We start from the raw sequence: 15079 nt of genomic DNA, 5'->3' as shown, positions 1-15079 counted from the left end.
TGCACAAATGGGGATCATTCTGAATTAAAGAAAAGGGGACAGAAACGCCCTTTATTTGCTACTATGTTCCTTATATAATGCACTATACCATGTTCCCACTCGCGCTGTAGCTATCTCTGCCTCTACATGTACAATTACTTACGTAAATTATACTTCAAAAAAAACAAAGTTGGCGCTGTGATGCGCCAGCACTAGCTGAAGCTTATGAAAGAACCTGCAACTGTCTCATGGTCTGGCCATACTGCCGGACTGCTGGTGTGTCGCAGCTGCAGGAGCTCTGTGCCTCCATCCACGGTTCTTAGCTGCACCGACCCGTCTTGTGATCATTTGTGCCGTTGAGGTTTTATTCACTGCATCGGCATCAAACTCTGCTGCGAGCTTCAATGGCGTGTTCCAGAGGTAACACTTCATTGAGCGATTGGCATTCTGCAATTTGCAGGCATGGATTTATGACTCAGTGACAAAGCATAATTTCAAAGGAGTACCAGGTATTGCATCTAGTAACAAAAATCTAAAAAGGAACAAAAACATTCACCAATGGTTCATAGGCAAGACTAGAATCAGAACAAGAAGAAATTATCTCTACCCTGAGCCCTATTTCAACCAATTTTAAACTGTCAAAGTTAGATATTTTTTTGTAATCGGACAGCTTTAGGTACCAACTATGTCATCATCTCTAAGTATGTACTACTGAGGCCAAGTTGTGCGTACCTCATATGGACTATATAGTTTTCACATATCATAGGGTACAAACAAGATACAACGAATATAACCATGTAAACATGCCAACTGCATCACCTCACACCATACATGGATCTTTGCAGCAATTTATCAGCACGACTTTGGTAACTAGTGAGATTTATTCGCTGTTCATGTTTTGTTCAGAAGAAAGTTTAATAGAATGCCAGCTGGACTCTATTTGAAATTGGCCATACAAATCTTTCCTCTGCCATACTATTTTAAAGCATGAATGACGTTTAAGGGTGCGATCATCATTACATTAAATGTGAACAGACTAGTAATGGACACATCACTTCTACTCTCTGTTTTTTTCACAAGGCGCTTTTCATTTCATCAGGAAAAGAATTTGACTTATGATTACTCCAAATATTTTACATATGGGACACAAAACTATAATCATAAGTATTTTTAATACAGATCTAATAATGTCATTTTTTTGTCACAAAATTATGTATTAATAGAACAATTATTTGTTAAAGTCTTGTCCTAGTGAAACAAAATAAGCCTTGTAATTTCAAACACAGAGAGTTTTTATTTCCCGAGCTTTAGGCTGTGGCACAGTCTGAAGAAGTGAGGATCTGTAGGTGTAGGCCAGGCTGAACATTTACTCCTTTCGGCCATAAATTACATGGATAAGGTGTCTGGGAGTATTTATTGCACAGGAAGGTACCCAAGATACAGGCAAGTAATGTGATGCCAACCTTCCACAGCTATGAATATTTTTAATTTGAGTAGATTGACTTATTTATTGGTCAACAATTAAAAATAGATTTTACTTCTTGTCGGATGCAATTTTGAGGTGGTGCTAATAGTAGACAGCTACTACCTATCAAAATTCTACATTCTTTATCTGAAGATTTGACTTGTTTATAAGCCCATAATTCTAGACTGTATACACAGCATTCTTTCTCTAACGAACTTTACGATGATGTTTATTTGTACTGAAATTATCATGTGCAGTTCCATTCAGACAAGGCTTGGAATATTTCTAGTTGTTAGAAGCCAATACTAACCATCTCTGTCATATCAGAATAATCAGAATAATCTTATTTCACTATGCACAGCTCGAAGAAAATTTTGGCCATAATAATAGATCTCATGTATATCCAAAGCATTGAGTTCACAATGCCCTCTAATTGAATTTTTTCCTTTTTTGAATGCGCTTACCTGCAGATAGTTCCTACGATCTTCTAAATAGTTGTACCGTCTGGAATCACTGCATTTTTAAGCACCACAGTTATCCCAGAACGAATATAAAATCCTTCCGCTGGCCTGTCTGCTTCTTGCACATTCTGCATTCACAAGCAAGGGAATACTGTGAACATCTAGTCCTGAAATTTTATACAGCAAATAATTTCATAGCATGAACACAAACAATGAAGTAAGTTCCCATGCATTAAAGCTGGCATACTCTGTTATTCATAATTAACCAAATAAGGATGAAATCTACGAATCATTGACCAATAAATAAGTCAATCTACTCAAATTAAGAAAGTCTAAGCATTGTATTAATAGTTCACTTCCTCAACTCATCTTATTTCATCAATAAATGGCTAAGGAAGTGAACTAACAAATATTGAAGTGCATTGTATGTTTGAATTTGAAGGGCTTTGGTCAATAATTAATACATAACATTTCTAAAGGAGGGGGGCGTCATACATCTGAGTTCATAATGACAACATTCTTCCCGATTCGTGCATTTTTGTCAATGATACAGTTCCTGTATAACAAAACTCCAAGTCAAAGGAATGTGCATAATACCTGTGCAACCAAGTTTATACTTTATACATGAGTACATGAAAAATAACCTTATGGTAGTGTTTTCTCCAACACCAACTGGAACTTTTCCATCTGATAGTTCAGAAAATCTCTCTGCTTCAGTCTGGTAATAATCTGCTCCCATCATCATAGTGTCCTAAACCAGTTTAGATTGATCAATATACTCGGAAAAAATAAGCAACTCATAATATTCAAAAATAAAAAAGAAATCATCCATTATAATACTAGATATTATCAATCTCATTAGCACAGAAAATTCAGCAATTAACTAAGGTGGCTTCCAAACTATAAAAGGTTACAAAATTGGCACCAAAATGCTAAACATCAGAATTCATATATGCTCAACGATGCATGGTGAAATTGCGACAAATATGTACATTACAGAAAACAAAGAAAAATAGATAGGCACTGCAAAGTACTAATTTGGCGGCTGCGGTTACAAGCTGGGCTCCACCATCTGATGATTTACTTAGCATTTCTAATTATCACCAATAAGCATTAAGCAGTAGTTACTTCTCAAAAAAATTATGATGATCAGCCATGCAATTTGAGTGCCAAGGGGTAAGCGGTAACTTTTTCCCCACCTACCCACCACTCGCATGCTCCCTCGCTCAGGTAAGTTTTGGATTTGCTTTGGAACTGCGTAAAATTAGAAATACACAATACTTTACCTTAAGCTGCACCCCTGGTTCTAATCTAGAGCGGATACCAATGACAGAGTGCTCAACACTGCACTCTGTTAGAAAGCAGCCATGTGAAACTATAGAGTTCAAAACCTGCACAGAAATAGATATATCAAGCAAGCCTGCAAGGTAATGCATTAACAACGAAATGATGTATAGCTGGTAGGAGAATCTGACTTTGCAATCTTCTACCCTGGTTGGAGGTAAAAATCTAGGAGATGTGAAAATGGGCTTCACAGGATCGTAAAAATAGAAGTTGGGAGACTGCAAAGATAATAGATGATATAATTATCCTTCACAGAAATATTATAGCTGGAAATGATGTCAACCGAAAAGTAAACCTGATCAGTGAGAGCAAGGTTTGCTTCAAAGAAAGACTTTATTGTTCCAATATCTTCCCAGTAACCATTGAACAAATAAGCCTGGAACCAACAGAAGAATATGTTATTCAGAATCATGTGTTCATGAAAACTAATAATGGGTATTGTATGTTCATTTTGGATTTTGAAGGACTTTAGCACATAAATACCTGCACATCATAGTCTTTTGCAGCCATTGGAATAACTTCTGAGCCAAAATCATTAGCTGTAGGATAATGGCCTCTAATAAAGATGCACAACAAATAAAGAACGTAAGTTTCATCGCCCCACAACTGCATCAAAACACGAATGAAGGTGCATGGAGAAATCACAAAGATGCAAAATAATCCCTATGTCTTACAAGTCAGAAGGGGTAACAATTATGTGGCTTCTCTGAAAAAATTTATGTTTGTTACGCACCACCGATACATTGCTCTTTCATGCAAATAAATTTTAAAAGATCACCGAAAAACTTTCTCAGTAGTTAGTCCTAATTCTTACTTCAGAAGCTTTCGGAGAACATCTGCCTTGAATACATATATTCCCATTGAAGCCATGTATTTGTATTTATCTGCAAGCTCTGGGGATAACCCAAACAAGCTCATATCCACTTGCTGCATTAACGAGTACCTTAGATTATTTACAAGCTTTTCCATAAAGTAAACAAATCACAGGGAAGCATCTGAAATGAAGCTGGGGAACAGAGGCATGAAAAGGAAACCCCGTGAATAAAAATGTTAACTAGCAAAAGAAAGGTAAAATGCTTTCAATCTATACATGTAAATGATTAGTAGTTGTTTGTATTCAGGGTAGGTGTGAGGGCATGTACCATTGATTTCAAACTTTCACCCTTGGGCTTTTCAAGAAAATCAGTAATGCGACCGTTCCTGTCAGCCTTCACCAATCCCAAATCAGAAGCTCGACTGCATGTGAATGAGATAGCAATAAATAAAATACAAGAAGGGAATATGCTAGTGTGGGATATGTCAATAGAAAACAAGGCCATTGTGCACTGACTACTTGCTGGTTCTTATAAAATGCAAAGCAGCATGAGATACCCAAAGCATTCCAGCGCGTATACTAACAATGAGCATAAGACAAGCAAGCTCTAGCCAATCAACAGTACAGTACAGTATAGTATTGATAGCTAGCTAAACATCACGTTGCTTTGTTAGCCAACTGAAGGCTAGCTGAGTACCAAGACAAAGAACAAATTCAAAAGGGAGCAAGGGGCAAAGGTGAATGACCTCTCATCCATAGGAACACAAGCAACTGAAATATCAGCACCGGAGTCGACATGCTTCTGCAAAACAGTCACAATAACATATCTTTGTCAAGCAGTGAGAAATAAGACTGAACCTAAAGCATCAGCTTGGAACAGAGAGGACACCTGCACAAAGTCCATGTAGTCCATCCTGTACAGATGATCGCCAGACAGAATCAGTATGTTTTCTATACATTTCAGCCTTGCATCCTTCACAAAGTATGAAGCAACAGTTAACACTGAAAAAGTGGTAGCATACTACCAAAAAAAGAGCAATATAATATGAGATGGCCCAAGAAGAACCTCAAAAAGCCAGAGGAACTGCCTGACAGCATCAGCTGTTCCCTGGAACCATTTCTTTCCGGATTCTCCAGCTGTCTGGGTAGCTGCCAGCACCTATCCGATGTTCCAATGAGTATCACAAACCATCAGAAAATTCGGTAACTCACCCGTCCCAATAACCCAAAATGGTCCTTTTACAATGACGCATGTTAGAACCAGAGCGTACCTCCACGGACCCACCACTGAACCCAACCCCCTCGCCAAAGTTGTATGTCCGCGCGATGTGGCGGTTGAGAGACTGGGAGTTGAACTGGGTGAGGACGTAGATCTTGTTTATCTTGCTGTTTATGCAGTTGCTCATCGGGATATCGATCAGCCTGTAGCATCCCCCAACGGGCACCTGAAAGCAGAGATACGATAACTGAATGTCTGAATATCTACTGCAGCTATCGCACAGCTCAATCAATGGCATGGATCGCAACGGGAACCCACGACGGCCAATCACAAGTCGTGCACTAATGCTGAACAAATGACGAGCGATCGAGGAACAGGGAGAGGACGAGCGAGGGTGATTACCGCGGGCTTGGCCCTGGTCTGCGTGAGCGGGAAGAGGCGCGTGCCGGCGCCGCCGCCGAGGATGATGGAGGCCACGGTGTCCGGGCTGACGTCCCTCCGCGCCGCCGCCGCGGCGGCAGCCGCCTGGGCGTCTTCCGCCTGCTCCATCTGGAAGCACAGACCACAACCCGAACATGTGAGCGACACGGGACGCGACGCAGATCACGACACGCTCCAGAACCAGCGCGCGTGGCCTAGGCGCCTTAGCGGTGTCCGATTCCTCGGAACACGCGGGCCCGCGACTGACCTTGATCCCCCGGGGGGCGTCGGCGAGGACGCAGCTGGCGGCCGCGGCCGCGGCGGCGGACACCGACGACGCGCGGGCGCGGCGCGGGGCCGCGGTGGAGGCGCGGCGCGCGGGGCGAGGCGGCGCGGGGAGGAAGGCCGCGCCCGCGAGCGGCGCCGCCGCTGGGGACGCCATCTCGGCCGTGGCGCCGCGGTGCGCGTGCGGGAGGCGCCCGGGGGGGGGGGTGGGGGACGAGACTGCGACGGCGAGGACGCGAGGTGGCGCGCGGCCAGGCGGGGGAGCGGGGACACGAGGGGGGGGGGGTGTCTCTGCCAGTGGGGGAGCAGCTGGGGGTTTTGTACGGGACGGGACGGAGCGGGTGGGGTGGGGGAGAGCCGAGAAGAGTGGGGAGGCGCGTGCGGGCGACGGGGGTTTTTCGGATCCAGCTCCGCGCGCGGTGGCTCGAGTCACGAGACGAGAGCTTGGCGGTGCCGTGACCCAGCTCGGCGCTCTCCCCCCCATCCCCACGCTCCCGTTCCACCGCTCACCCCTCCCAGGCGCTGCATGTGCCTCGCGCGAGCGGCCGGGAAGAAATGGCAATTTGTCTTTTCAAAAGGAAACAAAGGAAATGTCCTATATATGTGTGTGTGTGTATATGTTTTCTCGAAATAAGATGATTTTTGCTTAAAAATATAGGTGGATTAGCTAAGTACCGTATTACGATTAACTGCAGTCTTCCAGAGACAGTAGGTACATCAAGTTCTCCTTTTGAAAAAGGAAAAAAATTGTTTTTAACCGTCAAACTTTTACAAACGTTCATATTTTTTTCCTTCAGAAATTTGAAGTGGACAAGAGAAACATACCCTTACAATTACCATCCGTTTTCACCGTTAAGCTTGTTTAATGGGTGGTTTTTACCACACTAGCAGCCACGTCACATATTTGTACTAACATGCTGCCAGCATATAGAAGCAAACTTAATAGAAAACGTGGTGTTCGTAAAGTTTTATCATTAGTCTTGTGTGGTGGGGCCACGGAGCCAAGAATATGCCAACCTTCTTTTCTTTTAAGTACTTACACATTCACGTATTCCAGCATGCATTTTTTTTATTTTGTCATTATAAGAATATATAGGATGTTCTAGAAACACTTAAAAGAGGGCATTTTTGGTCATTTCATCCTAAAAGGTAAATTGCCTTTTGTAAAGATGACAAGTATTTAGAAACAGATTTTAGCATTTTAAAAATATGTTTTTCTAGTTGGTGCAGTGATAAAATTTTAAAATAGTTTACAGAAACTCTTGTGCAAGGATACGGTTACGTTGTGTGCAACTTAATCGCTAACGTGCCAAAATCTTCAACTGTGCAATCTTGCGCTGTTTGAACAAAATCTCCTGTGCAAGCATCTATCCGACTTTGTGCATGTTGAATTTCTACTCATTACTTCCTAACCGTTGCAGTTGTATGCATATCTTTCAAGCACAAGACTATCCAGAAATGTAGAATGGGTAAATATAAATGCTTTGACATGTACAACATCAAAATCGTCGATCACTGGACATTGATGTTTCATGAGATTTGTCTAAGTTTGATCCCGCGTGTGCTGTTTTCACGAGATTTAACTACTTTTTTATACAGTCTTAATTCCAACTTTGGTGGAATTTTACTTGATGCAACTAGGAGATCTAAGCTCTCATTCCAAACAATATGTTAGCCACTTTGGCTATATTGTCATTAATCACTAAAATCATAATATGTTTGAATTGAGGGTATGTTTCCTTTCGCCTTCCTTGATTCCTCTTTGGATCTCAATTAAGCTATATCAGATATGGACATAAATTCTAACTAGTCATCATACCTAAACATCGAACTGCCTACCCGGTCACAATAGGTTGCCTCCACAAGCCCTAATGCCTTTCTCAGCAAATCATGGAAACATCAAACATACCAGCTTATTAATTTTTAGCTAGCTCCATCAATTGTGGTAAAACCCGTCTGTTGAGCAGTTAGAGACAACATACCACAAATGGTAGACAGATATAACCCTCACTGTGACGGTACCAAGAAAGTCTCTGAAATCTATCATCCTACTAGTCTGCTTTGATTTTCCAAAGGTGTTCGAGTATGTGTGACGGTTGGATCAAAAGACTTTGTGTTTTCACTGGTGGAGTGAGGTTAGTTCCTTATTTTTTTGTACACCTTAGTTCTGCAAATAAAAAGTCTTCCAGTAGGGGGTAATTCTGTGCCCCGTTCATTAAAAGGTCTCACATTCATGTATTACAAAGGGAGCTGAGGATAGTAGCTTGATCTTTTTTTAGAGTAAAGTCCATTTTTAGCCATCCAACTATCACCTGAGTTCGATTTTGGTCATCCAACTCCAAAATCGGGTATTCTTAACCATCGAACTATCAAAACTGTTCATATTTGGCCATCAGACGGTTTTGCTGGGTGGGTTGGGTGACGTGGATGCCATGTGGCGAGAGCCCACCTATTAGCCCTCCTCTCTCTCCCTTTCTTTTATCGTCTCCCCTCTCTCTCTTTCTCGCTCCTGCTGCACCGCCGGTCGAGCGAGCTCGAGCTCCGCCGCGGGCGCTCTTCTCCCGCGGAATCTTCAGCACCAGCGGGTGCAGAGAAACGCCGGGCCGTCGTCCTCCTCCTCATCCTCATCATCGGCGTAGCAAAGCTTCACACAGTGGAGGCTGCCGGTGCACCACCCGCCGCAAGCGTCATTGTTCGCCTCGGCGTCGGCGAGCGGGGCAGACGCCAGGGATGCGCTGCTGAGCGCGGAGGAGAAGTTCGCGGTGGGGGAGGTTGTGGCAGCACTGCAGGTTCTGGCGGGGGAGATGGAGGAGGCGGCAAGGCCAGTTCCGGCGCTGTTCGTGGCTAGGGTGGTAGCCGCGGTGCGGGAGCTGGCGACCGCGAAACTGGGCGCGAAGGTGCTCCTCTTCGTGCTGCTAGATGAGGGAATGGTAGGCCACGGGCGGGAATGCGTCATCGGCATCCTGGCCGCCATCTAGGGGGCGGAGGAGGCGGCGGCGGCGAGGAGACGGAGCAGAGTCACCGCCGCCATCAGAGGTAGTGAAGGTGGCGGTGGTGGCAGGGCGAGTGCAGCGTGCGCGGACGACGAAGGGCGAGCTGGAGCTTCGCCGCTGGTTGGGCGAGCTGGAGAGGCGCGGGTGGAGGGTGCCGGCTGGCGCAGGGTGAGAAGAGAGGGAGAGGAGAGGAGAGAAGAGAGGGAGATGAGGAAAGAGGGAGAGGTGAGAGAGGAGAGCTGATAAGTGGGTCCTGCCGCTATATGACGTCCACGTTAGCAAAATCACCATCACGTTGCATCTATATTACCCAAACCATCCGGTAAACCCGTCCGATGGTCAAATATAAAAGATTTTGATAGTTTGATGGTCAAGAATATCCGGTTTTGAAGTTGGATGATCAAAATCGAACTCAGGTGATAGTTACACGGTTAAAATTGAACTTTATCGTTTTTAAGTAAAATAGTAGCTTGATCCAGTAGAGGTTAATTCGTGTATTGCAGCGCAAGTTCCTGCTCCCCGGAAGACAAGAAACTCCAGCGTTCAGATCCGCACAGCTCCCAGCAGTCAAAAGTCAAATCCATCTTTCAAAGAAAAAGAGTCAAAATTCAGGAACCCAGAATTTTGACACGCCACGCGGAAACATCCGTCCCCGACTCCCCGGCGCGCTCGGCTCCTCCCCCAACACCCCCTCTCGAATCTCGATTCCCCCCCGACATCGCCACCTCCGCCTGCCTGCTCCCGCTCCCCTCCCCGCCTCCTCCTCCTCCTACCCCCACTCGCCGCGAGCCGCCCTAGGGTTCCCCCCCGCGCGCGGGCCGGCGGGCGGGCGGCACGGGACGGGATGGAGGGGTGGGCCACCGCGGCGGCGTACACGGCCGCGGCGCTGGCCTCCGCGGCGGCGGCGACGGTGGTGGCGCTGCGCCTCGTGCACCGGCACCTCCTCCACTACGCCGAGCCCACGCACCAGCGCTTCATCGTCCGCATCATCCTCATGGTCCCGGTACGCGGCCGCCGCCCGCTCTCCCCTCCCCTCCCCCCCTCTCTGCCCCGCCACCCGGTACCCAGCTCCGCAGGCGAATTGCAGCTGTTTTCTCAGCGCTTTTAGCTCGTTGCCGCTATTTGAGGGCGAGCCTTGACTTGGTGTTCATTTCCAACTCAATTCCTTGTACAGCTGTGACTTAGGCAAAATTTATTGCTAGGTGTAGCAACAATTCATTTATTGATATTTGTACATGAGTTGGGTATGCATTTATAGCTTGGTAGGCAAATAGTATGAAGCAGCTGCCGTAGCGTTGATAAATCTGTCTTTAAGGAAAACAAGGGCCCCTGTTTGAGAAGGTTGATGTACTGATATTGCGGTTTTGGGGAGTAATATGGTATTCTGAATGTTGTTCATCAATTTTTTATGTTTGCTTTCGGATGGATAATGAAGCCATTTTTTCTGATTTTTTCTACTTTCCACTGCAACCAACAGATAGTTGGTGTACTTATATCGTGATAAGCACGTGTCAACAGATAGCTGGTGTACTTGAAGCTGAAAATGATGGTTGGAACTATTAATATTAAACCTTATAGCTCTGTGCAAGTTTAAGTAATATACTGAGTGGAATGGGTTGTATTCTTTTCGTGTGCCCTGTCTTGGATATCCTTTACTTTGTCCCATCGAATTAATTTTGAACGCATTATATTCTCATTCTGTACCCTGGCTCATTTGTTCAAATATTATCTAGACCATCTCACAGAATCAATTTGTAGTGAAACTAAGAACAAGCAAGGCAAATAATTTTAGAAACGTTACTATTCCAGTTCTGTTTCCTGCATGGTTGATGGTTTATCAGCCATGTAATGTTAGATATAGATATATTAGAGTGCTTGGTTAGGATTTTTTTGACATATCTTTGTCCTCTATTAAATTATTGTGACAACTCTAGATGCAGGTAATGTGAATGTTGAATGTCAGTGTGGAATTGTAATGTCTGTAGGTTGTGTTCAATAGTATAGTTTCATCATCTACTGATGATTTCGTACATGTTCAGCTTTTATCTTATTAACTATGTATACATACATTATTTTCAGGTGTATGCGGTGATGTCATTTCTTTCTCTTGTCTTACCGCATAAGGCAATCTACTTCAATTCTATTCGAGAAATGTAAGTCAACCACTTGTAACTCGAAACCTATCTTATTTTATTCTGTGTCACCTAATGCATGTTCATATCACTTGAAACATGTATACTTGCATTTCCGATTGATAATGTTGGACTCATAATATGAACTAAGTAATGAAACTGCTGTTGTACTGCCCTCTTTTTAGCACTCATCTGGCTTAAGCTCTGTAAGTTGATATGATCCATCATCTTAACCCATGATAAATTGCAGTGTTGCATGAAACAAAGCAAAGCTATTAATGTGGGAAGGGTGTGAACTTGCAACTTGGTTATAGTATTGAAACTACCTGTAGTGCCAGTTTGCCTTGGTATGCCTTACATAGAGAAGTAACTCAATTTGCTTATGTTAGTGCACTATGATCTTTTGCTAGTCAACTCGACCAGTAATGATGCACGATCTGATCCAAAGCAAGAATGTTAGTTCAAAAGAATGATGAATTAAGTCTTGAATATATATTAGTTACGGAATTAGCAATATCCCCACTGGTGTTTTAAAGGATTGGGGCAGGATACTTATAACATCCAGTACAAAAGCGTCTCCTACTGTTTTTTTGTCGCAAAACTCTGTGTGTGCGTGTGTTGGGGAGGGGGGGGGGGAGTGCAGTTCCTGCTGATTAATTAGCTGAATTTCAATTGTTTGCATACTTATCCAATCAGGGATCAAGTCATGGAGAGAATTGATCATGTGGACTGTCTTTCTAGCTATGCATGCCTCATGGTAGTGCTGAACATCTTTGTAGTGATAGTGCCTCATGTGGATTGTCTTCATTAGCAAATGGTCTAAAACGGCGGTCGATGGTTTCTTTGACATCTTTGTAATTAGTACTTTTTGTTAGTGAGTGATAGTGCTGAACACTCCAGTTGTATAAATCTTCGTTGCAACTAGATCCACAACCTAACAACTATGTGATCAAGCCATATATGTTTTGTGATCGTTTGTGTTGAACTGTCTATCAAATTTAAACTACTATTAATTTGCTCTCTTACTGATGATGTCTGAGGGTGAATAGGTGATGTAAGAGTTGTTTTTTCCCGTTTTTATGGGGTCAATTTTTCTTACAGTCTGAAATAGATGGGATCTTAGCATAATAGCAAGTTTAACTTCCTTTGATTTTATGTAATCCACTGAGTTGAGTAGGTTAAAACCATCTGGAGTACATTATTCCATAACTAACACTCTGAACTGTTTCACTCACATTAACTACTTGCTAATGCTTTGGTGGCTCCAGTAAATGTAAAATTACCTAGATCCTGTTTTATTTGTCTAATGGATCATTTTATTTTTACAATTTGTTTGAAACTGTATGCTCCAGATACGTTGATGCCTAGCTACTTCTTTTTTGATCATTCTTTTTCAGTTTTCACTATAATTGAACTTTCTATCTATTTTTTGTTGTCCTGTTACGATTATCCATACCCAATTACTTCATGATATGTTTACCTAGCATTTTTATTGGAATTTTTTGTTGTGTATTTGGTGCGCACATATATGCTGACAGCCATTGCTTAGTGCCCATGGGCATAGGAACTATGGACTCCCATTTAATCAGTGAATACTGAAGATTGCCTCTTTTGAGACAAATCCAGGGGGGGGTCTTATCCTAGTGGTTTAGGTTCCCCCCTCCTTTTCTTTTTAAAGACTCAGTCTTCACTGTCTTCGCAAAATTGACCTCAGCTATGTTGCGAAGAAAAACACTTATTGCACGTAACTTTAGAGCCACATCATTGATTCCATCATAGCACTTTTACAGGATAGCATTGTCCAGAGTTATACAATCACAAATATATCGTGCATAATGTCCTTGTCTGATCCTTCTTTCCATAATGAAAAGGATGAAGAACAATATTTTGGTCCTCTTGAAAAGCTCTGCTGGTATGTTGTGGATTCTTAACAATGCTCTGGTGTAATTACTGGCAAATGAGAGACATGAAGATTCACTTTTTTGTGTTATTGATTATTGCATTTATTTATTTGCTTAGGAGGTAATTTGATTAGCTGTCCTAAATATTCTACCTCCTGCTGCTGTTCAGTTAGGATGGTCAAGGTCCTGTTTATTGTATCTGTAGTTCCCTGACAAATGCAAAGCTAGAATCATATTGAAACTTGCTTGCTGGATTGTGTTTCAGCTATGATGCTTGGGTCATCTACAATTTCTTTTCACTTTGCCTGGCGTGGGTAGGAGGTCCTGGCACTGTGGTGGTAAGTTTGAATGGCCAGTCTCTGAAACCCTCATGGTTTCTGATGACTTGCTGTTTACCAGCTATTCCTCTGGATGGGTGCGTAATTCTCTTTTGTCTGATTAAATGATCAATACAAAAGTTTGTGCTTGTCCACATGCTTTAAAAACCTTTTGTCTCATGGATTATGACATTGCAAGTGCTAAATGGTTGAAACTTTTGTCTGACAGGCGTTTTATAAGGAGATGCAAACAAGGGTGTCTTCAGTTTGTGATCCTGAAACCAATCTTGGTTGTTATCACATTCATACTTTACGCAAAAGGAAAATATGAAGATGGAAACTTCAGTGTCAACCAGTCTTATCTATACATAACTATCATCTATACAATCTCATACTCTATGGCACTTTTTGCTCTTGCACTATTCTATGCGGCATGCAGAGATCTACTTCAGCCATATAACCCTGTCCCAAAGTTCATCATAATCAAATCAGTCGTGTTTCTCACGTATTGGCAGGTAAAGTCTATTGTAGGGATACATTAATTTCTTTCTCAGAATCTACTTGGGAGCCACTAGTCTGTTCAGATTTCTTACATGTGATGGTAGTTTTGCAAGCAAAATGATGCCATCTATTATTTGTTGTTACTCAGTGAAATATGTTTTTTTAATGATTTGAAAGCTTTTTGTTTGAGAAAAATAATTCGAAAGCTTTTCTCACAGGGTGTGCTGGTTTTCCTTGCTGCAAAATCTGGATTCATAAAAAACGCTGAGGAAGCTGCTTATCTCCAGAACTTTGTGCTATGTGTTGAGATGCTCATAGCAGCAATTGGGCATCGATTTGCATTCTCTTATAAGGAATACGCTGGCTCCAATGCCCGTCCTTTTGGTGGTTTCAGGGGAAGCCTTCTTCATGCTATGAAATTCAACGACTTCTATCATGACACTGTGCACCAGGTAAATTAGTACTCACTCTTATCGCAGATCAGCCTGGTCCCAGATGCAAAACATGTGCACGATGTCTGTATTTCAATTTCCAGATTTCAGTTTGAACTTTTTTTTTCGTCTAACTGTTTTCTCCCATGTTGCAGTTTGCACCTACGTATCATGAATATGTGCTCTACAGTAACGAAGAGGAGGATGAACCGACAAAATACAGCCCTAGCACAATCGTGCCAACTGGACAGCACATAGTAGAGCTGGCGGAAGTCACTGTTGTGAGCTCAAAAGCGCCAGCAATGTCAAGCTTACTTCTGAATGAGGCAGATCAGGCAGAAACATCACCCACTCAAAGCATGGAAATCAAAACTGCTACTTCCACAGAACCATACGAGCTTTCAAACTTCCTCAGTGTAGACTTATCTGATTACCCTGCTGAGGTCCCTGCGATTCCTGATGTAAGAGAACAATGACCCGGTGCTGTATATTTGGGGTGTAAATGGGCAGTAGCGCTGTTGAGCTGATCCTAGATTACGTTGTACATAGAAATGTCGTTTGTTGGTTCTGTTTCATTGTTCGCCCATTTAAGGGCATCTTCACTTTTTTTTCGGGGTGGGTTAAAAGATCAATGTCAACGGAATATGTGATGTCAGTATGAGGCAGGAGTGTAAGCAACATGTCTCAGATTTGCCATTGCTGATGAGGTGGGTGTCTATTGAACGCGGTTTCTGTACTGATCTTATAAATGTTCACGTGTATAGTTTGCAAGATTGCACTGAGATATGGATTCACTATACTTCATACAAGCTCAGAT

General features: G+C 42.9%; 2 protein-coding genes across 4 annotated transcripts; one reads left to right on the top strand and one right to left on the bottom strand.

The window, feature by feature from the left end:
- Position 1: 1 nt before the first annotated feature.
- LOC112881806 (glucose-1-phosphate adenylyltransferase large subunit 4, chloroplastic/amyloplastic-like) lies at positions 2 to 6234 on the bottom strand. Of its 3 annotated transcripts, XR_003226530.1 has the most exons (17): positions 5971 to 6144; positions 5685 to 5831; positions 5335 to 5508; positions 5130 to 5222; positions 4953 to 5036; positions 4810 to 4865; positions 4392 to 4485; positions 4064 to 4176; positions 3733 to 3805; positions 3545 to 3625; positions 3381 to 3467; positions 3192 to 3296; positions 2550 to 2656; positions 2401 to 2461; positions 1909 to 2033; positions 215 to 426; positions 2 to 122 (listed from the first exon to the last, which is right to left on the bottom strand). XR_003226530.1 is itself a non-coding variant. In XM_025946673.1 (16 exons), exons 1-15 carry the CDS (start codon positions 6142 to 6144, stop codon positions 1932 to 1934), a joined length of 1551 nt encoding a protein of 516 aa, XP_025802458.1. In that variant the 5' UTR covers positions 6145 to 6234; the 3' UTR covers positions 23 to 426; positions 1909 to 1931. The 3 variants fall into 3 exon arrangements, 1 of the variants encoding a protein (XP_025802458.1); XM_025946673.1 differs by having other exon boundaries at positions 23 to 426; positions 5971 to 6234; XR_003226531.1 differs by lacking the exon at positions 2401 to 2461 and having other exon boundaries at positions 23 to 426; positions 2503 to 2656; positions 5971 to 6234.
- A 3396-nt stretch (positions 6235 to 9630) lies between these two features.
- Positions 9631 to 15044, top strand: LOC112879906 (transmembrane protein 184A-like). The gene is made up of 6 exons (XM_025944337.1): positions 9631 to 9983; positions 11060 to 11133; positions 13279 to 13428; positions 13560 to 13845; positions 14050 to 14283; positions 14418 to 15044. Exons 1-6 carry the CDS (start codon positions 9825 to 9827, stop codon positions 14736 to 14738), a joined length of 1224 nt encoding a protein of 407 aa, XP_025800122.1. The 5' UTR covers positions 9631 to 9824; the 3' UTR covers positions 14739 to 15044.
- Positions 15045 to 15079: the final 35 nt, after the last annotated feature.

Source organism: Panicum hallii, chromosome 2 (genome assembly GCF_002211085.1).
Source record: "Panicum hallii strain FIL2 chromosome 2, PHallii_v3.1, whole genome shotgun sequence".
Lineage (NCBI taxonomy): Eukaryota > Viridiplantae > Streptophyta > Magnoliopsida > Poales > Poaceae > Panicum > Panicum hallii.
This window is presented reverse-complemented; position numbering and strand designations above follow the sequence as displayed.

Bases quoted from the DNA above. Each gene is read 5' to 3' on its own strand.
- LOC112881806 (XM_025946673.1), bottom strand. From the start codon at position 6,144: ATGGCGTCCCCAGCGGCGGCGCCGCTCGCGGGCGCGGCCTTCCTCCCC. The intron at 5,037-5,129 runs GTTCTTCTTGGG...TACTTTGTGAAG, and splicing joins AGTTCCTCTGGCTTTTTGAG to GATGCAAGGCTGAAATGTAT. The intron at 2,657-3,191 runs GTAAAGTATTGT...AAACTGGTTTAG, and splicing joins AACCAGGGGTGCAGCTTAAG to GACACTATGATGATGGGAGC.
- LOC112879906 (XM_025944337.1), top strand. From the start codon at position 9,825: ATGGAGGGGTGGGCCACCGCGGCGGCGTACACGGCCGCGGCGCTGGCC. The intron at 9,984-11,059 runs GTACGCGGCCGC...CATTATTTTCAG, and splicing joins GCATCATCCTCATGGTCCCG to GTGTATGCGGTGATGTCATT. The intron at 13,429-13,559 runs GTGCGTAATTCT...TTTGTCTGACAG, and splicing joins CCAGCTATTCCTCTGGATGG to GCGTTTTATAAGGAGATGCA.